Here is a 22,380-nt window from a genome sequence, read left to right as displayed (position 1 = left end):
TTTTGAGTCGGAGCGGCGAGCAACCATCGTCGATACCTCAAATGGCAGCGTGGTCATTCCCAGACACTCGAAGGGCCAAGCATAATTTTTCTCCGATGTTCCTCACAGAGAATCTCAGCAAAGATAACATCAATGACAGGCAGCGGCTTCAAGCCGAGAATTCTTCCATGAACATCATCATGAGAGGCATTTAGGTCTGCAAAAAAAATCGTAAAAACGATATTTGGAAAGCATTCTCTTATAGAGGCCAGCATCAGAGGGATCTTTCCAAACCGTCTTTGCTTACTCCATTGTTTTCCATATGGAATGAGAGTATCTCAATCAATAAATTGTTTTTGATGCTCTGATACCATAAAAGCAATTAAATGAGAGAATAACTTGATATACACTGCTGAATTTTATTAAAATGATATATTTTGAATAGATACAGACTCTCTTTATATAGCACATTTCTTACACGTTTATTAGCTAATATATATGAAACCAACTCCTAGTCTCTAGGGATTTAATAACAAACAGAGAGGACTAATTCAAATATTCGTAACACCGTTGTACCGGGACTCATATTTTGTTGTTACTATTACCGTCGTGGTAAACCATCAAATACCGGATTTACCGAAAAGTATTCAATGAACAAATGAATACACAATAATTTTCAATATATACACCATTAAGAAGAGATACAAAATTAAATTAATTAGGCCTATCTGCCAAACATTATACTACAATATAAATAAATTTTAAAGATATGTTAGCTTATATGTACATATTTAGTAAAAAAAAAAAAAATATGTACGTAAAAATAATTAGGTCTATCTGCCAAGAAATTAGATTCTAAAATGCTTGATATAATGTTACTGTTACGTGTTATTTGCATTAAATAGTGATATATTGAGTCATATTTAAAATAAAATAAAAAGTCCGTGTCATGTATCTTATAACTCAGCGAAGGAAAATTTTCTTATCTTTCCCTATCCGTTTTTGAATTTTGATCCTGATTTCCTCTTAAGTACCATGGCACTGAAGCAAGCCGGATTTCATGAACCGAAAAATCGGACTGTTTTTGCCCGTTTTATCACAATTTTCAAGTAAAAGCACGATTACGAATCAGTATCTAGACTCTCCAAAACTCCAGTTTTCATCCGGTTTTTCCCGAATTCTGAAAGGAATAAGCATATACGGCTCTTTTTAATCGAAATACACCAATAAATAGAAGAAGGAAAAGAAAACAAAACAGAATAAAAGCGTTAAATCCCTTCAAAAAGAAGATAAAGGAAAGATTATTGGATATTTTTTCACCCCATTTAATAGTATGAAAAATAGTACATGCCGAAATATAATATTCTCTCTAGCGTTAGAAAATTAACGTAATTTTTTTTTTTTTAGTAGAGGCACTGTCGGTCAGGATTACATGATTTATTAGCAGTGCAAAGCGCATGTGGCACTATCGGCCAAGATTACATAGTAGGTGGCACTACTGGCCAAGATTAATTAATATAAACAATGAACAACTCGTTGATCTTCTTACACACGTATTAAAAAATTAGGCTTGGTTGGCATGTTTTTCATGACTATTGCATTTTATGCTAAACATAGATATAGAATTATAGATACATGAGATTTCTATTTTGTACCACTGCTAATAAATACTATATGCAATCACATGTTTTTCATTCGAGCGAAAAAAACTTCCATTTCTGATTACCTTTCATTTTTTTTTTATATATATTACTTTACTCTCTGATTTTCGCACCAAAACAGGTTATACTTATACTGTTATGCACTTATATAGAATAATAAATCATTTATAATTAAACATCTGTGCTTGCTCTCTCACCTGTCTCTCTGCAAGTTAGGGTTTTGAAATGTGGAGGGAGATCAATGGAGGTCTCTGAAGATAGCTCCGTCCAAACAACAGGCTCGTCCGAGCTTGCCTTGCAGCAACCTCTGCTCTCCGACAATGGCGATATCGATCTCAAAATTTCCGACCACAACCGAGCGGAAGCGAAGCTAGGGTTTCCTGAGCCCCGAGCTTCCTCCGATCACGATTCCGATTCCATGGCTTTCGATCTCGCCCTCCGCGAGCAATTTGCGAGCTTGGTGTTGAAAGAGAGCGAAGGCTCTTCGAAGTCCGGCTCGGAGGCGAAGAGAGAAGAAGGAATCGAAGAACGAAGCGGAAATGAGGGAGTGGATGAGAATGATCGAGAGTTGATAGATAAGGAGAGAGACGAGGCTCCAGAAGAGTCTATTGAAGACGATGAGGGATCGGAAGAGAAGAAGAAAGAAGAGGAAAGCGACTTAGTGGCCGAGAAAGAAATCGTCGGCGAGGGACTCGGAAACCACAAAAGCGACGACGGTAAGGAAGTGGCTCCGAAGGCTGAAGGCGTGACTGTGGAGGATCACGAGGTCAAAAATCGTAGCGATGAGCCAGAGGAGAACACAGACAAGAGATCCGGACCGGAAAATTTCCAATATCCGGTGGGACCTGAAGCCGAGGGACTCCAAAGCCGGAGCGAAAGCAACGAAGGGAACGAAGAGGCTCCAAAGATTGAGGGCGAGAGTGTGGAGGAGGATCAAGAGGTGAAAAATGGCGGCCATGAGTCGGAGAAGAGAGCCGAGAGATCCGGACCGAAGAGGTTTCAATATCCGGTGAGACCTGAAGCTGAGGATTGTGCCTATTACCTAAAGACTTGGAGTTGCAAGTTCGGAATGCATTGCAAGTTCAATCACCCGGCTCGAAAGAAACCTAATCAGCAGGTATGCCATTTCTCTTTCAATCTCTTTTTTTTTTTTTTTTTTTGCTAATATGTAGAACGTTTGGTTTTCATGAAGGAAAGTTCCAATTTTCGGGTCATTTTATTCTGTAATCAAGATGTTTCATTGCCAATTGATACTTTATTTGGCTTATATCTTTTAGGGTGTTGTAAATTTTTTTAATGAATCTGATTTCTCATTCGCTGTACTAACTTTATTATATTTTAATCTCTTTCTTGTGTTCTATTGGTTAATATCGAAGCCTGCTAAGGAAAGGGTTAGACAAAAGGAAAAAGAGGATACTTCAGAGAAGCCTTGTAGTCAATCAGATCCTTTGATGCAATCAGAGCCTTTGAGGCAATCAGAGTGCAAGGTTCGATACTTCATTTTAAGTTAAATTTCATCCGGGATCGGTTGTTCTTTGTCGCTTAGGCATTGTCACTTAAAAGTATTTAATGAGTGTCCTCTTTTACTTCATGTTCATCAACTGTTTGTCACCATGAATCTTTGGTGTTCTTTGCAGTACTATTTGAGATCAGGAGGGTGTAAATACGGAAAATCTTGTAAAAATCTCCACGACCCCCGAGCAAAGGTGGCTCCAGCTTTAGTTCCAGCCTTCGATTATAACTTTTTGGGTCTGCCATTGCGAGTGGTATTTTTCTCTCTTTTTATATGTATATCCACCGCTGAGAGTCGACCCGTCTTTATCAAGCTTTCCAAATCCGAGGTCTATATTTTGTTTGACGTTTTTTTTTTTTTAACCAATTATCACAGGGGGAAAAAGAATGCATGTTCTATATGCGAACAGGATCGTGCAAGTATGGAGTGCACTGCAGGTTTAGTCATCCTGATCCCACCGATGAAACGGGATCAGAAAACCCGACTGGTTATAATAACGCCCATGTTCCATTACAAGGTGGATCACAATCCACTATAGGACCTTCTTGGTCTTCACCAAGATCCATGAATGAGACTCCGCCGGCTCCATTTGTTCCACTGATGGCTCCTCCGTCCCAAAACTCTGATTGGAATGGGTATCAGGTATTTCCTGTTCTGTTTTGACACTCAGTTTTTTTTTTTTTTTTTTATGTTTTTTATTAGTTATTCGGATGTTTGATCTCATTACCAAGTCTTTAAGAGGGATTTTCAAGGGACATGAGCTTCTCTAAACTAGTTTACACTTTCCGCTGTTCTTGCATACAAACTTAACTCTCATATTCTTTTTTTCTTCTTTTTTTTTCGTTTTCTTTGATTTACTTTCTAACGTTTTGGATACTTGTGCCTGATATTTCTTCCCTTCCCTCCACTAATCATTTATTTCACACCAATAAAATAGTGGCTATTTTCATGTATGATCCTTAAGCTGATACTAAAATGGTAAGAGCATATTTAGAGAATTAACAGTAGATGTTAAATCTTCAGGAAGATGTTATGAAGGAAATACTGATTCAATACAGGGATGAATAGAAGGCTTTACATGGTTGGACAAAATACTGATTCAATAGCTGAAACCAAAATATTTATATTATCTCTTTTTCTTTATTTTTCTTTTCTTTCTATCACAGATGATTGTAATGGTTCTAATGGGGGTATTTAATTTTTGCTCGGTATTTATGTCATATATATAAATAGGCTCCTGTATTTCTACCACCTGAAAGGAACATGCCTCCTCCTTCTTCTGCATACACGATGAACAATCACCATTCACCCCAAAACCAAGCCGAGGACTATCCCGAACGACCTGGCCAACCAGATTGCAGCTTCTTCTTGAAAACCGGGGACTGCAAATTCCGGTACTACTGCAAATATAACCACCCGAAAAACAGGGGTTCGATTTTCACCTCTTGTACTCTCAGCGACAAGGGTCTTCCTTTAAGACCGGTAATGACGCAATTCCTAAGATTACATAGCAAATGAAGCAACAGACATTGTTTTTTTTTTTTTTTTTTTTTTCTATTTTACCAATCCATGACTAGTTTCTTATTTTTTATTGAATTTCAGGATCAAAATATCTGCGCTCACTACAGCCGATACGGGATATGCAAATATGGGCCGGCATGTAAGTATGATCATTCACCGTTGGCGCCGAATCTGACTGTATCAGGAGGAGAGAATCAACCCATGTACGGTGGTCTCTCGTTGGGAATGGAAGGACCGGGAATGGCCAGGAGTGGAAGCAGAAGCGAGATCGATTCAGCTGTAGGTTGGTCATGAATTATCTTCTGCTGTTAGGTCGTGAATATAGAGTTACCAAGGAATTGTAATTTCCTTTCGTTTTCAAGTTGTTTTTTTTTTTTTTTTTTTTTTTTAACTTTTTTTTTTCCTTCCTGGCTCAAGCTGCCACAAGCTTTTCAGAGGATGGCACTTTTTAAAGATTATGTAGAAGCATCTTAAAGTTAACCAAATCATATACTGAAACTGAATATGTAAATTATGGTTCTTACTTGGTTTAACGAAGTAATTTGAAGTCTAAAAAGCTTTTATTAGTTTTAAAAAAAATCTCATTATCACCTAATTGTGCTTGCGTTGCGTATGAAAGCAGTGTCGTTGATGTAAAGCTGTCCTCCAAAAATAAATTTTGCAAAACTCAAAATTTTCTCTGGCTTGACTTTTTAGCCTTAATTGGTGGAAGTGTATGAAGCACTTTTTTCCTTTTCTTGAATGTTCAAAAGTATAGTATATTTTATTCAAGCTCCACTAGTTTTTTAAAATGAGGAAGAAGAAAAAAATGAGTAAAGCTATCTGCTATGTAATTAATGAAAACCGCGTGGTTGTAACTTCTATCAATTAATGAAGCCATTTTCAACAGAATACAGTCCTGTCTGTTCACCTTCATTCAAATTTTGTAACAGAAACGTTAAAAAAAATCATGGCATTAAACACACAGACACCCCCGCGGTGAAGACCAAACTAAGTCCAGTAGAACATATAGAATTCAACCTTATATGAACATAATAAAACTTAATTGAAAAGGGGTTTTCTGTTCAACCCATTTCAGGCAAGATCACACGCTCTATATGATGCTCCAAAATGCAGATGCAACTTTTTTTAACTGCAGCAAAACCATCTCCTCTGCATTTAAGAATTCACATAACATTATATTATAAATAAAATAAAGACATGCATGATGGGTTTTGCATGATTAAATTGAATATATAATTTTTGCTTTTTGTGATAGGCTAAATAATATACCTTGTGGTGGGTCTCAACTTTCTTTTGAGGGTGGTTGTTTTCTGTGATCTTCTGTGGAGTGTTGACTTTGACAACAGAGGGAGTGGAAATATTAGTCTTCTTATCATCTCTGGCTTTGTTAAATATCACTGTGAATCCTTCAGCTGAGGCTGGGTTGTTCACATCCCACTCTCCAAATTTTGGCAATGCCCTTCCTTTTTCCTGCTGAAATAAATAACCCCGACAACCCATATGATTTTTCTTGTTATAGTGCAATCCTATAAATCTATATATTTATGAGAAAAATGAAAAAAAAAATGTTGAGCATTAATGCATTTCCCAAGATTCCTAAGGACTTCGGAATGGTATTTTATGCGTCTCAATTAGCTAGTCAGTCTTCATCAATTACAAGATCAATCTCAATCTACTCAACCGTTTACCTCATAAAAAAAACTCCTATTTGTACAGATCATCCCTAAAAACACAAGATCAATCTCAATCTACTCAACCGTTTACCTCATAAAAAAAAACTCCTATTTGTACAGATCATCCCTAAAAACAACAACAAAAATGTGGATTTTAAAATCACTTATTCATTATTAATACTATAACAACTATACTTTTTTACTGTCATATGCACTACACCGGGCCTCACTTTACTCTTTGAAAAAAAAAATTGCATACCGTCAAGACTTAGCAACTTTAGACATAAAAACAGAATTTGACCAATTATTACACATATAAATTAAAATCTCTTGATATATTCCCTCGAGTATTCGATCTGCACTTTTTTTGTTTGTTAAGACTTATACATCTCATTGCATGAATGCAATGAGTACACACTCACACGTACTTGTGTTAAAATCACGATGTCCAAAGATACATAAATGCATATAATATAGGGTAATCTAGCAACGTAGCCAATTTCAAACATGGTTTTAAGGATGTAGCGAACGTTTGGTAAATTTTGTAATTTAGTCATTTACAGAAATAAACGGTTAGAAAATATCGAAAATACCCTTATGTAACATAAATCATAGACACCAAATACTAGCCAACGTTTCAGTCCGCCGAAGTTTATCGTGCATAAAATAAACGAAAATTAACATAAAATAACAAAGCAGCGGAGATTAACAAAAAATTAGAAAGAAATATACGCTCAATAACCAACTTTGCTAAATATAGAATTTTTTTAAAAATTCTAAATATATACACGTGTATTAACTTCGAAAATTCGTATTGAAAATTTGATCGGCTTCTGAATAACACCGTATTAAATGCGTATTAAAGGAAAGGAAAAAAATATCAATTAATAACGCCATCGACAACTTCAAACTGGTGGGCAAGAAACCAAATACTAGCCAACGTTTCAGCCAGCCGAAGTTTATCGTGCGTAAAATAAACGGAAATTAACAGAAATTAACAAAGCAGTGGAGATTAACAAAAAATTAGAAAGAAATATACGCTCAATAACCAACTTTGCCAAATATAGAAATTTTTTTAAAATTCTAAATATATACACGTGTATTAACTTCGAAAATTCGTATTGAAAATTTGATCGGCTTGCAAATAACACCGTATTAAATGCGTATTAAAGGAAATGAAAGAAATATCAATTGATAACACCATCGACAGCTTCAAACTGGTGGGTATTGATCGGCTCTACTTACACATATGTAAATTTATCATAATTAACATAAATTAACAAAGCAGCGGAGATTAACAAAAAATTATAAAGAAATATACGCTCAATAACCAACTTTGCCAAATATAGAATTTTTTAAAAATTCTAAATATATACACGTGTATTAACCAAGGTTTAAAATACCGGGGGAACCGGACGGGAACCGGTCCGGTTCCCCCTTTTTGGAGCTACCCGGCACCGGAACCACCAAAACCGGAGTTTTCCGGTGGTTCCGGGGGAACCGGACCGGGATCCGGGTGGGAACCCGATTCCCACTTCCCGGTCCGGTCCAGTTAAAAAAAAAAAAACAAAACCGGGTATAAATACCCGGTTTACCTAAAAATATCTTCATTTGGGACGGGAAGAAGGAGCTCAAAAACCACCGCGACTCAGACCAGATTTGCCAGCTTCCCGACCGGATCCCGCCGTCTCGCCAAGTTCCCGACGCGCCGAAGGCCAAATATTCCCAGATCCCGCCGGTAATTCCTTTCCCGGTCCATTTCCCGGCCAAATTTTATTTTTTGATGATTTTGAGTTTAAAACTTGAAATTTCTTGATAATTTTTGAAGATTAAGTATAAATTGATAGTTGTGAACTTAAATGTAGTGTTGATTTAAGGTTTGTGTTCATGATTCTAATTTTTTGTAATTAATCCGAATTATTTGGTAATTTTTTGATTATTTAGTGATGATTAAGGTTATGATGAAGTGGTTTATTGATTTATGAAGAAATTTTGTGAGTTGTTTTTAATTTTAGAAATTTTGTGTTGATGTTTGAAATTTTTTTGGATTTAATCCGAATTATTTGATAATTTTGTGATTAGTTAGTGATGATTAAGGTTATGATGAACTTGTTTATTGATTTATGAAGAAATTTTGTGACTTGTTTTTAATTTTAGAAATTTTGTGTTGATGTTTGAAATTTTTTTGGATTTAATCCGAATTATTTGATAATTTTGTGATTAGTTAGTGATGATTAAGGTTATGATGAACTTGTTTATTGATTTATGAAGAAATTTTGTGACTTGTTTTTAATTTTAGAAATTTTGTGTTGATGTTTGTAATTTTTTTGGATTTAATCCGAATTATTTGATAATTTTAATTTTAGAGTTTGTGTATATTACAAGTTGATAATTAGTTAGTGATATTGTGTAAATGTTATTTGTTCATTTGTAGATTACAAGTTGCAAGAATGTCGGCCCCCGACCCAGCTAGGAAGTATTGCACACCTATTCCCGGGAAAAGTAGCGGCCACAAGTGCATATTTTGCGAGCACATTATGGGAGGTGGCGGCATCACGAGAGTGAAAAACCACCTAGCCCATGTAGACCCAACGAGGAGTGTCAAATTCTGTGAGAAAGTCCCTCCTGAAGTGAGAGAAGAGATGCAAGCTTTACTTCAAGGCAATGTCGTAAAAAAGAAGAACAAAAAGTCGTTGGAATCTACGCTTCAAAAGACATTGACTAAAAATGTTGGCGGGGAAGAATCAAACGAAGAAGCATACGAAGCGCAATTACGAGCAATTATGAAGAGGTCAAGACAAGAGGCGGCGCAGACGGAATGAGAGGCTCGGATGATGTCGGGGCCCGGCAGTGGTTCTACGGCAAAATCTCCACCAGCTGCTCCGTCATTATATAAGTCAGCGAGTGCGAAGCAAACAAAAATTGATGAGATCGTGGATCCGAAGAAGAGAACGTGGCTCGGATGACACATAACAAAATTCTTTGTTCACCAACATGTGCCGGCGAGTAAGGCCGCCTCGCATGAGTTCAAAAACATGATAGCGTCCGCTCAAGACCTAGGTAATCCTCAATTCGTGATAATTAATTTTTTTTCATATTTTCGAGTCGCATGTGTTCTTGAAACGTTAACATGATGTATATTGGCATATTGCAGGTCCAGGCGTTCCTATACCAACTCCGTATGAAATTCATAACAAGTACCTCGATATGGAGGTTGCAGACGCAGAGAACTACCTTGAAGAACAAAAAAAGCGGTGGGTAAAATACGGCTGCACCATACTCACTGATGGTTGGACGGGGCCGACCAGACTGAGCATCATAAACATTATGGTTTATTGTGCTGGTGCAACGGTGTTCTTAAAGTCCGTTGATGCATCAAAGCATACGAAAACAGGGGAGTACATCTACGGAATATTGAGGTCAGCGCTCAAAAAAATCGGAAAACAGAATGTCGTCCAAGTTGTGACCGACAATGGTTCGAACTACAGGAGTGCCGGGTTGAAATTACAACGCAAGTACCATGTGTACTGGACACCTTGCGCTGCACATTGTCTAGATCTGATGTTTGAAGATATTGGGAAGAGAGATAGTGTTAAGCAAACTATCAAATCTGCGAGGGATGCGACTAAGTTCATCTACAACCACGACACTGTGTTGTCCAAGTTACGGGAGACATCCCCAGGTGAAATCATCCGTCCCGGCGCAACAAGATTTGCCACAAACTACCTAGCTCTCAGAAGTCTCCGAGAGAAGAGAGCTGCGTTGAGGACGATGTTCAGTTGTCAATGGTGGGATGATTCCAAATTGAGTGCAACTCCTACAGGTACATCCATATCCGAGACTTGTTTAAATCCCAGATTCTGGCATTCGGTGGACGAAGTGTGTGCCATATTCGAGCCGATGTACACCACTCTTCGATTAGTGGACACTGAGGTGCATCCCACGATGGGATTACTATACTACGTCTTCCACGAGATGAGAAAGAAGTTGGAAGCGATGAGTGGGAAGAAATGGGTTGTCGACATCGTGAACCACAGATGGAGTACTCAAATGGAACATCCACTACACATTGCAGCTTTCTTCCTAAATCCAAAGTTGCTGTTTAACCCGGATATCCACATGGACAATACCCACATGGCCGCTGTGACAAGGGTGTTCGACTTCTTGCATTCGGATCTTGATGGGTCAACTCTTGGGAGAGAGGTATAAAACTATAAATTGTTACAAGCTATATCACATTATGAATATATGAGTCTTATTTGATTTTCTAATTACAGTTAATCGCATTTCGAGGCGCTCGAGGGGGACTTCTCACAAAGAAGTGCTGTTTCGGCACGAGGCACCCTTTGTGCAAGTAAGCTTGTGAGATGAATTGTATGCATTAAGCCATTAACTATGTCATGGAATGGTAATAAATGACATGATATGATTTATGTCACATGATTGCAGGTGAGTGGTGGGAGCTTTACGGAAATTGGACCCCGACTTTACAGACGTTGGCTATTCGAATTTTGTCACAAACTGCATCCGCCTCCGCTTGTGAGAGGAATTGGAGTACATTTGCCCTCGTCCACACAAAACAAAGGAACCGTCTAGCGTACGGCAGACTCGAGAAGCTTGTTTTCTGCTCATACAACATGAAGTTGCAGCTCCGAGAAGCAACTCGGATTCACGACAACAACCTCAACCCCCTGGATCCTTTGGATATCATCGAACGAGCTTTCGAACGCTCGGGGAACGACAATGAGGGAGACGACGAAATGCTCCGCTGGATTGACGAAGTTCACATGGACGACGTCAACCAGAACCCGGATCCGGCAGTAGCTGAAGCGGCTCGAGAGCATGGAGTTGATCCGGATCGAGTGGTGAACGAGGATGTCCAACCTCAACGCGGATCCGGAGACAGTTCGGATTCAGATGGCGGAGGTTCAAGCCGTAGATCAAGCGGAGCAGGTGGAGGTGCAGGTGACGGTGGATCAGAGGGAGGTGCTGGAGGTTCCTATCGGTCTGGGGGTTCCTTTACTGCTGGAGGCACCTCATTTGGTGATGTCGGCGGTTCTCAACTTGGATACGCACCATCGCAAGAAGATTTTGATCGTCTTCATCACCCTGCCTTTTTTGATTCAGGATACAGGCGCGGAGGTCAGGGCGGAGGTATGAATGATGCCATGTCATTTACGTCTAGCAATGACGTTGATGACTTGTCATACAACTTCGGATCGGTATCAATTGGTCCTCAAGGCACAGAGTCATCTTATGATGACGGATCTTCCAGTTACAACTACCAGGACTCCTATGCATCAAGTTACGCTCCCGAAACGGTGCAACCAGTTCCAGGTTATCCCCTCCACTCCATGACTGTTGGTTCATCTCAGTATGAGTACGACTATCACTTGAACAGGTACTTTAGTGCATATGCTCATTACATGACTTGGTATGATTACTGTATGACCGCTGCATACGGTCGCTTTGAGTAGTCATTTGTATCCCTCCTATGTTGAATTTGTTGAACAATAGTATTTGGTGGATTGTGTTGAACTTTATCATTTTGGTTATTAAACTTACTTTTTGTTGTGTTTGTAATTTCGTATTGTGTTGAAACATTCTACACTATTTTTAATTTTATGAATTTTATCCTACGTACTTTGTATGTTTTTTTGTATATTTCTTTTCTGAATTCCCCTCGGTAAATACCGGTATTTGACGGTATTCCTCTACGGTAACGGTAAGTTCAACGGTACCGGTTTCCTTTTTTTTTCTCGCTTCCCCCGGTACTCCTTTACGGTACGGGCGGTTACCAGTAAATTCGAAGGCTCGGAACGGTAACGGTAACGGTATTTCGATCCTTGGTATTAACTTCGAAAATTTTGGTTGATCAACCGTGGGCTACAAGTTTTGTAAGAAAATTCTAGTAGAGGATATTATAGTAATTAACATCTTACATAATTAAGACACGTCATCATTTTTGGCTAGAGTGAAAATTTGGACGAAACGTTGGCTAGATTACAATTTCAACGTTTCAAGTGGTTTAGTTCGACTAATAGTCATAATGAATTAAATAGTAGATAGCATGTTCTAAGTTACAATGATAATCGTAAGTAATGCATCCATTTGAAAGATAGTTTCGATGTATGATAATGATAAAATCGATCCATTTTTGTTAAGTTAATAGGAGGGTTTAGGATCTCAATATCACGATTAAACGCTCAAATAGTTGAAAGTATAAAGTTCAAGCTGATGGTCAATAATAAGGAAAAAAACTTGTGAATTGTATAGCGCCATGCATGGTTTTAAATGGAAATTATTTTTGCAAAAATTGTAATTGTATCTCCTCAAAACACCGCTTGTCACTTAATTTTATGCAGAGATTCATATTCCGTAATCATACCGAAATCTATTAAAACTACCATAAAAATTATAGAAACTAATCAATATTGTCCCGAATAACACTCTTTCATTGTAATGGATCAAAGTATTATTATTCTTTCAGAAAGAAAAAGAGGTTCCTTATGTTAAGAAAACATATGATATGCTTATTATCTCACGAAAGAAACATATTAAACCGATCACACAAAGGATACATTATACATACATATATCGAATTCCTTGAAAATGGAAAAGAAAAAGAAAAAAAACCTTAACAATGCCATGGTGGGTCCGCAGGAACTTTAACCAGGTAAAACAAATTGAGAGAGAGAGAGAGCGGGGAATATAAAAGAAAAACAATAATAAGATAATAAAAGAAAAGAAAGCAAAAGGAGAAAAGCTCGGAGAGGAAAATGGGATTTGTAAGGGAGTGCCTAATGAAGAGGCTTTGTTATCAAATCGTTATTGCCGTAATTGCAATTTAACCGTATCTTGCATTAAAAGGTGAACACACGTTGCTCATCCAAGCGTAAAGCGTTATATATACATATATATATATATATATATATATACATACATATATATATATATATATATACATATATATATATATATACACACACACACACTAGGAGGGATCACGTCACGCGATTAATTGTGTGTAATTTAGAATTTATAAAAGTCAGTAGTCATTATTTTTTATATAAGGAAAACATAATTGATGTAAAACATTTTAAATTGAAAAGCGAGAATAAGGAAAAATTCAAGTTGACCAGTAAGAAACTTGAATAAAGTCATCTCCAACAGTGGGTTCGGTCCCATTGCCAACATTCTGTAAGAAACTCAAAAAAATTAGGGACTAATCGTGCTCGCATATTTTATTGTAACATAAACTTAAAAGAAGGCCACAAGTAGGAATTCACAAGTGAAGCATCAACAATTTCAAATCGAGAGGCTCGAGGTATTACAGACAAAACTTGTCTAAAATCACCCCTAAGAACTACAATTTTACCACCAAACAAATCTTTTGAAGTGGTAATGTCTTGTAGCATCCTGTCAACAGATTCTATCACAAATCGATGCAGCATTAGAGCTTCATCCCAAATAATAAGTTTTGTTGCTCGCAACAAAGTAGCTAGCTTGATTGCTTGCTTATATTACAGTGCATGCATTCTTCAACTTTCAGAAGTATCTCAAATCGAAACTGCGCTTTGCGTCAACCTGGAAGAATACCTGCAGCCACACTTGACGATGTTGTAGCCAATGCAAAAAGTCCTTTATTTCTTGTATGAGCAAGCAACGTGCGATACAAATATGTTTTACCCGTTCCACATGGTCCATTGAAAAAAGAAGTTCTTGAGGTGTCATTGTTGATGCAATCCATTACCTCCAAAAATATTTTCTTTTGTTCTTGATTTATATTTTCGATTGCACGAAAATCTTCATCGAAAATCGGGATCTCCTACTCATCTCTAATAAGCTTGTTTGTTCTCTCAAACGAATCAATAGTTATGTGATATGGTAAAATACAAAAATCATTAATATTTTTACCCAACGTTTCAAGCATGTAGTATACCTCTTTGAGAACATTCACCTTCTTTTTCAGCAAGGCCTTGATGTAAAAATTAGATACCTTCTGTTGTTTTCCAATAGCCAAATATATAGAGGATGGATTTTTTGGAGAACAATATGCTAGTATAATAACAAATAGGCGGCACAATTGTAATGGCATTCCATATAAACATGCTTCTTCAAAACAAATTTCGTAGTGGTTGTCATCTAGAACCAGACCATGCATCAAACAAGCTTCTCTATAAGAAGTGACCATATTAGAATTAACAGTGCGTAGAGATTCAAATAAAGTGGCACCTTTACAATGAGAGAGCAACAAACGTAAGTAATAGCGTTCGCCTTAGCTGGATTCACTTTCACCATTCTACCGATAACAAATTAATTTTATTTTCTCACTTCAAATCTTATCACCCTTATTTCAAACAAAATGGTCATGAATTTCCTTCTACAAAAGTTGTTTTGCTTTGTCATTTTTTTGGTTTAAAAAAAATACTCTGTCAACATGGATTTAGCCGAAGCATCTAAAGCTAGAACACATCTGACGTCATGAATAAGTAGTGGAAGAACGTGAGGATGGATTTCATTTAGAATGAATCCATAAATTCTCAAAGCAGCTTCATGTGGACATATCCAACGTGCTTTTTGAAACTCACGAATTTCATCAATGTCGTTGTGGGGATGATTAGATTTTCAATAAGAATGCCACACGATTATGTTCTTTGTAGACATATTTGTATAAATATTTTACAGATTTAATAGTTGAGCATACTTTACATTCAGATGACAGTCATATTTAGCAAGCAAGAAAGGATTGTATGGAAAAACCCATCTATTATCCAAATCCCTTTTACGTATTGTCACAATAGGGCCAAATGAATTTCTTTTGTGCAACAGGTATGAATCTTAACCGAGTTGTGCCACTGCCAGGAATTGCTTTGGAAAATGATATTTGTAGTGCCCTTGCCTCATACATACATTATTTGGATTTATAGGAACGCACAGACCATGAATCTTGTGCTTTACGACAAGAGAATGCAAGTATGATTGTTCAATTATAGAGGGTATTTGAGCGCATACAAATCGATCGACCTGTTCAGGAAATTAGATCTTGGATCCTGTTTTCAAAATGAGTAAGAAGTGAACATGAGGCAATTTATCTTTTGAAATTCAACAACATATACATATGCAACATGTCCAAGAAGTTGTCTTCTGATAAGATCATTTTTGAGTTTCTCCAATTTCGCTCTAAATATTCTAGCCGCCAAATCAGGTCTATCCTGTGCACTTTCAAAAGAAGCAAGTTGTTCTTGAATTTCAGGCCAATTAGGATTACAAGTCATCGTAAGGAAGATGTCTGGCTTGCCAAACTTCTGCACTGATGTCATCGCATCGAGAAAGCTTTTGGTATGACCTAAGCAAATATAATCAATAGGGTAATCTAGCAACGTGGCCAATTTCAAACATGGTTTTAAGGATGTAGTCAACGTTTGGTAAATTTTGTAATCTAGTCATTTACAGAAATAAACGGTTAGAAAATATCGAAAATACCCTTATGTAACATAAATCATAGAAACCAAATACTAGCCAACGTTTCAGTCAGCCGAAGCTTATCGTGCATAAAATAAACGAAAATTAACAGAAAATAACAAAGCAGCGAAGATTAACAAAAAAATTAGAAAGAAATAAACGCTCAATAACCAACTTTGCCAAATATATAATTTTTTTAATTCTAAATATATACACGTGTATTATCTTCAAAAATTCGTATTGAAAATTTGATCGGCTTGTGAATAACAGCATATTAAATGCGTATTAAATGAAAGGAAAGAAATATCAATTGATAACACCATCGATCTCTATCTGCATATATGTAAATTTACCATAATTAACAGAAATTAACAAAGCAGCGGAGATTAACAAAAAATTAGAAAGAAATAAGAAAACGCTCAATAACAAACTTTGCCAAATATAGAATTTTTTATATACACGTGTATTAACTTCGAAAATTTTGGTTGATCACACGTGGGCTACAAGTTTTGTAAGCAAATTCTAGTAGAGGATATTATAGTAATTAACATCTTACATAACTAATACACATCATCATTTTTGGCTAGAGTGAAAATTTGGACGAAACGTTGGTTAGATTACAATTTCAACGTTTCAAGTGGCTTAGTTCGACTAATTTCTGTAATCAATAAGTCTTCGGTATAAATCAGACCGAATGTGTGCTTGATTCATTCTGAAAAATCGCAGCCGATCAGTTTCTATTTTGAAATACATATCAACAATGTATTGTTGTAGCAGACAACCAACTTTCAACACAACAGATTTTTTATGTGGCCTAATTTGAAATATGCAGCAATAGTAATCTCGATAAGAGACTCGTTGATTTTTTCCTTGACCCACGCAGACCTATAAAATTGATTTCGTCAATTAAATTGCAAATAAAACCCATGAAAGATTAAAAAAAAAAATGCTCATGTGACAAATGATAGCTTAAGCAAGAAAACTTTTATCCAAGTGTAATTAAAAATAAGTTAATAAGACTTAGATAAAACTTGTATTCAAGTGTAATTAAAAATAAGTTATTAATCTTTCATCGATTTCCCGTTGTCGCAATTCAAATAAAACTTTTGTTCATAGATATCGATGAAGAATTGCGACAGATATCTACATGCCACCCAACCTCGCCAAATGGAAAAAGTAAGGGGTATAGCAAGGGATCATAACACCCATTATCAGATGAAATTGTATGGGTGCTATTGTCCCTACCATGTACCAAAATATCTCTATTAAAATGACCTCCAGATGAACCATTGTCCACCCACTAACAACAACTTGCGAAACTGAAGGCACATTATATACACGTTGATCAAGACTGGGCTGATTCTTAATACAAACAGAGAATTCGGAATATGGATTATCTGTCATAATATCTTAGAGAATTCGGAGCACATTTGGCATCAAATGTACTGAATATTACATGTGATTATGTAAATCATTGTTTGTATCATGAAATACAGTTGCAATGCATAAGGAGATTGGCCATCCAAAGATAATGGTTTAATCCAATGATGACTTTAGCTTTGTATTCGAAAAGTATAAATTCCCGAATGTTGCTGCATTAGTTTTTTTTATCCCAGTTGACCCCTATAAAGTGAAAGCATAGCTAAGATTCTAGATTCTAATGTATTGGCGGAAGTTGTCTGCTTCCAATGATGATCAATAAAACAAATCATACAGTTGTCTTGGGGGTTCATTTGAAGCTAGAGTAATCTGCCTGGATGAACAACAAAATTTTTGTGGCTCATATTGAAATTTAATGGCTCCACAATGCTTACAAAGTTTGATTGCTTTCAAAAAGTTTGGGGATGCTTGTATGTCACAACCAACTGGATTCATTTGTTCTGCCAAATATTAAAAAAAAAAAAAAAACCCATAAAAATAGAGAAATTTCATGAAGAAAAAAAAATAAAGGTCAGAACAAAACCCTTATCAATCTATAATTTGTAGAAAGCATACATGCGCAAAAGGTTGAAGCATACTATTGCATTCACATGAGCTTTGATTGCATAGCCAAATAATTAAAGCACTTTGCCAATCGAGCAGTGAAGATTCATGAAGCAATTTGTCCTCAGCTGTAAAATCAAGCGATTTGTTTTGCATACAAACTCCAAAATAATTTGAATGTCATCTTCTCTAAAAAAAACTCCATGTAAAATAAACAGTACAAAATTAAAGCGAAAGATAGTTAAAATAAACATAACAAAAAAACAAGCAAATAGTATACCCATTAGTGAAGGCAGAAAACGTAGCAGTAGAGCATAATTGTTTTGATCCAGGTAAACAATCTCCATCTCTATTTGATTGCTCAAAAACTATTTCATTTTCGTGTATCTGCATCAATAAAATAGATCCTTGTTAAAAAAGAATCTAAATATCAAAATAAAACTAAGGAAATAAAGAGTCTCTGGAAATAGAAAATAAAGCAAACCTGCAGAGGAATGACTAGCAACGAATTTGAAGTTTTATCTTGCATGTCTAGACAGAAATGCGAAAAGGAAAAGAATAAAAAAAATTGAGAAAATAATGCATGCCGAAAATAATCAAGAAATAATTAAGAATATATTGGAAGAAAAAAGGCATGCATATTTTTAATTAAGTAGATGAGCAATTGTTTTTACATATAAATTATTAGTCAAACAAAGTACAAATTTGAGGTTATTTCTAGAAAAGAACTCCGATCGGGCCGAACACCATTGTCTCTGTCTTTTGGAAGAATAGTGAGTGCCCTGTAAATAATCCACCTAGTCACATAGCAAATGTGAGAAATAAATAAAATAAAATATAAAAAAAACTTATCCTTATTATAAATACGTAAGGAAAAAAATTTAAATTCTTTTGGATAAATAATTACTTACCCCAAATTGATCATATGAGCAATGCATCGATGTAAGACGAGGCTAACGTTTACAGCTTCTCTTAAAAATAAGCTTGAGAATGGTCATCTATCTAATAAAGATAGGTGAAGATCCTTATAGTCGGAGGAAAAGCACCCAAAAAAAAACGTTATACCAATTCATTGAGAAGACTTGAAGGCTGGAAAATATGATATGCTTACCCTTTCCTGGATGCATTCTCTGCAGATGATAGGGGGTCCCCCTGCATTGAGTAATAACAAACTTGCTAAGGTCCACACATTTTCATTATCAAAGATAGACAATTATATTGTCGTAAACCAACAGAGGAAGCAAGTTAAAGAATTTAAAAATAAAACAAAGAATTTAAAAATAAAACAATGCATGCGTTTGGTTGAAATTAAAAAGCCCTGTTTTTGTTTTTAGGAAAAAAAAAAAAAAAAACTAAAACTAAATTGCTTATCCGGTGTTTGGAAAAACTGTTAGTACAAAAAAACTTCAAAAGCGATTTTAGATTTTGTACACGATATGGAAAAACTAGGATTCCTATCTTTTGGAAAAAAAATGTTTTTAAGTTTGCTATACAAATTATTGTAATATCCTCGTACAAAACGTTTCTAAGTCATCTGCATTTTGCCCAGTACGATATTTTAAATTCTACCTCTGCTTGTAAATTGTGAGGATTTTTGTACCATAATACATAACTTTTTTCTCGGCCTCATCTCTTTTTTCTATCTAAGAGTGAAACTTGTTCAAAAATGATTTGTGCATTTTATTGGAATATTGTTGGTCGTTGGAGTCTAATAGTAGTTTGTCTTGTTACGTTATCTTTTTTTTCTCTTTGATTTTTTTTAAGAAAAAATATTATTCACATATATGCATATAAATAAGCATATTAATAATTATTATTTAATTTTAAGAACATGTCTATTTTAGTCTTTTTACTATAATAAATTTATTTTACCAAATGCTAAATCAACTTTTGTTATCAGCAACAACTGTTTTATAAACAGTTTACTAAACACCTATCAGTTTTTGAAAAAAAGAAACAGGTTTTTTCAAAAACTGAATCTAATAGCATTTTTTTTAAAAAGAACCATAGATGCAGTTGGGACTTTATATATGAAAACGATGTCCACTTGTCCAGTATCATAAGACCTAAACAACGAAAGGAAAGAGAAATTGATTCGACCATTTCGTGTTGCAGAAAGATCTAGAAAATTGAGTTGGTCATATAATCGAACTTAAGGACTAATGAAAATTGAGTCGTACACTTGAAGCTAACCACCAAAATTTTATGAAATAAAGGACAAAAAGTCTGCGCTTAAAAAAAAAATCTAGTTCCATTTCAATTATGTAAATATTAGGTAACGTGAAAAGGAAAATAAATATAGACAAACAGAAACCTGAGGAAAAATAATAGAGAAAGAGATAATACCTTGAGCGGTCTCATCGGGATGCATGTTAGACGGATTTAAATTTTGGGATGGTTCCAACAATCGATTTAAATCTTGGCTAAGAGACGAGTCGGTAAAATTGTAGAAAAGATCAGATGTAATAATTACAACCTTGTTTCAGAGATGAAGAACCAATCCTTCTATGCACGGAAAACGATTGAGTTGACCTTGATTACGGGAAAAAAAAAAGTTAATTAGTAATATATAAACATAAGAGCAATGAATATGTGATAATTAACTCATGTAGTTGGAGGAAATCCCACCATCAATAATATTATTGGAATTTCAATTGAAAATTATATGCAATACAAATTCTATTTCTGAATATATATATATATATATATATATATATATATATATATATATATCCTTCTAATCTTTATCTATATCTATATATATCTATAATAATTCAGAATCACAAAATCACTATTCATATACTATTCATTCTATTTTTAACCTGTTAAATAATCTATATATCTATAATAAGTCAGAATCACAAAATCACACTATTCATTCTATTTTTAACCTGTTAAATAACGACACGTCATATCGGTTGTATTTTTTTTACGTCGGTTCGTTTCCTCCCACTTCACTTCGCTGTCTACTCCGACGGTTAAACCAAACCAAACCAATTTCTATATCAAACTCAAACATGCGTTTTTTCATTTCCACTACCAAACCTCTTCCTCCTCCGCCGATTCTGCCTCTGCCAAGCCCCTTCCGCCCCGTCACTGACCTCTGCTCTGTCCTCGCTGGCGACGACGCTTCCGAAGAATCTCGGCCGCCCGATTCCGCTCTCTTCGTTGTCGGCCTCCAGACTCGCTCCTCCTCGCTGTGACCAGGTTCGATTTCTTTTGCTAATGTTTGGTCTGATTTTAGGTTTGTAAATTAGGGGTTTTTTTATTGTTATTTCTAGGGTTTGAAATTGGAATTTGATTTGGGGATTCCGAAATTTTAAAGCCCCTCTTCATCAGCGCAGAAGTTGAAGCATTAAAGGTAACTTCCCCATTCTTCTTTTCCTGTTTCTTAATATCAAAAGTTGCCTAAAAGGTTGTGCGTGATATCATCAATTCGAGGAACATAAGTATCTTTAGCTTTCTTAAATAGTTGTGACTTTATAATTAAATCTCTGTGAAGTTATACGTGGGGAAGGGTTATTTGAAATCTGAAAGTGATTTTCAGGAGTACGCAGAGCTCATTGGTCAAAAACTCCTTCCATACGAGGTTATACGTGGGGAAGGGTTATTTTGTTTTTTATTTTTTCTATTTTATTTTTAATTATGCTCTCAACGTGGCTTTTTGAATTTTAAGGCCGTGATGAGAGTATCGACGATCTTTTTGAAAGCAGCGGACGCAAAGGAAATGGCTTCTTCAATCACTGAAATCGCCAACGAGAAACTTAAGTTGGAGAAAGAAGCTGCGGCTGGTAAAAATAAGACAGGTAACAATTTTTTTTTTTTTTACTTTTTTATTTTATTTTATTTCTTTCCACTAGGACAAAATACGTTTTCCGGTGCGACGAATGTCGCACCCAATGCTCACAATGTCGCACCTAAAAGTTTATTAGGTGCGACATTAGGTGCGACAGCGTATGACTTCTGAGAAATAGCTAGAGCAATTAACACACCCAAATGACTTCCATAATAATGGAAAATCTTGGCTCTCGTATGTGTCACTATTCTGTGTGATATTTGTTTGATTCAGGTGAGAAGAAAAAACCTCTTCACGTTGATAAACCTAACGAAGACCTGGTTGTTAATTCGTACGACAATATGGAGGACTATGATTTCATGTTGGAGCATGTTTTCAGCTTTTTTGTTGCACAAAGGGTCCAAAAAAGAAAGAAGAAAAAAAAAGAGAGCTTTTGGGTGCCATTTACCACCATCAAAGAGATTTGATGATGTGTTGGAAGATGAAACATTGATTTTTGTATTTTGTATTTTTGACAAATACAAATAAATGTATGCCACCTAATTAACTATATCTCGGTTTACATGTATTTTGTATTTTTGACATGAGAGATCAGGTAGAAGTATGCGGAGCTTTGTAGGAGAGCATAAAAAAGAGAGTGAAGAAATGGCCTGAGAGGAGGAAAATGTATGACATCATACAAAAATGTATGTCACCTACAAAGCTCATTGCTTAACAAAGGTGTCCGTCGTAGAAATAGTTAATTATATCAAAATATGACATTAATCACCTCTATTTTTAAAATGT

At 35.7% G+C, this 22,380-nt stretch overlaps 4 protein-coding genes and 1 long non-coding RNA gene across 8 annotated transcripts; 4 read left to right on the top strand and 1 right to left on the bottom strand.

Moving 5' to 3' along the window:
- Nucleotides 1-1,779: 1,779 nt before the first annotated feature.
- Nucleotides 1,780-5,052, top strand: LOC149383372 (Zinc finger C-x8-C-x5-C-x3-H type family protein). The gene is made up of 6 exons (XM_089628919.1): nt 1,780-2,757; nt 3,017-3,127; nt 3,278-3,406; nt 3,529-3,795; nt 4,387-4,635; nt 4,756-5,052. The coding sequence occupies exons 1-6, from the start codon at nt 1,882-1,884 to the stop codon at nt 4,966-4,968; spliced, it is 1,845 nt and encodes a 614-aa protein (XP_089485045.1). The 5' UTR covers nt 1,780-1,881; the 3' UTR covers nt 4,969-5,052.
- A 4,116-nt stretch (nt 5,053-9,168) lies between these two features.
- Nucleotides 9,169-10,559, top strand: LOC149383371 (uncharacterized). The gene is made up of 2 exons (XM_089627761.1): nt 9,169-9,211; nt 9,505-10,559. Exons 1-2 carry the CDS (start codon nt 9,169-9,171, stop codon nt 10,557-10,559), a joined length of 1,098 nt encoding a protein of 365 aa, XP_089483887.1.
- Nucleotides 10,560-10,700: 141 nt separating this feature from the next.
- LOC149383370 (uncharacterized) lies at nt 10,701-13,224 on the top strand. The gene is made up of 3 exons (XM_089627760.1): nt 10,701-10,724; nt 10,800-11,751; nt 13,221-13,224. Exons 1-3 carry the CDS (start codon nt 10,718-10,720, stop codon nt 13,222-13,224), a joined length of 963 nt encoding a protein of 320 aa, XP_089483886.1. The 5' UTR covers nt 10,701-10,717.
- Nucleotides 13,225-17,220: 3,996 nt separating this feature from the next.
- Nucleotides 17,221-19,016, bottom strand: LOC149383369 (uncharacterized). Of its 4 annotated transcripts, none has more exons than XR_016301646.1 (5): nt 18,910-19,016; nt 18,710-18,822; nt 18,283-18,595; nt 17,811-18,185; nt 17,221-17,695 (listed from the first exon to the last, which is right to left on the bottom strand). It is a non-coding gene; the product is annotated as an uncharacterized LOC149383369 (long non-coding RNA). The 4 variants fall into 4 exon arrangements; XR_016301647.1 differs by lacking the exon at nt 18,910-19,016 and having other exon boundaries at nt 17,811-17,926; nt 18,079-18,185; nt 18,710-18,895; XR_016301644.1 differs by lacking the exon at nt 18,910-19,016 and having other exon boundaries at nt 18,710-18,895.
- A 2,313-nt stretch (nt 19,017-21,329) lies between these two features.
- Nucleotides 21,330-22,177, top strand: LOC149383368 (uncharacterized). The gene is made up of 2 exons (XM_089629062.1): nt 21,330-21,604; nt 21,868-22,177. Exons 1-2 carry the CDS (start codon nt 21,481-21,483, stop codon nt 22,059-22,061), a joined length of 318 nt encoding a protein of 105 aa, XP_089485188.1. The 5' UTR covers nt 21,330-21,480; the 3' UTR covers nt 22,062-22,177.
- Nucleotides 22,178-22,380: the final 203 nt, after the last annotated feature.

The sequence above is a fragment of the Urtica dioica genome, chromosome 10, assembly GCF_054948205.1.
Source record: "Urtica dioica subsp. dioica isolate 48M chromosome 10, U.dioica_male_clone48M_v1_H2, whole genome shotgun sequence".
Classification (NCBI taxonomy): Eukaryota; Viridiplantae; Streptophyta; class Magnoliopsida; order Rosales; family Urticaceae; genus Urtica; species Urtica dioica.
Note: the sequence above shows the minus strand (reverse complement) of the source record. Positions and strands in the feature narration are given on the sequence as shown.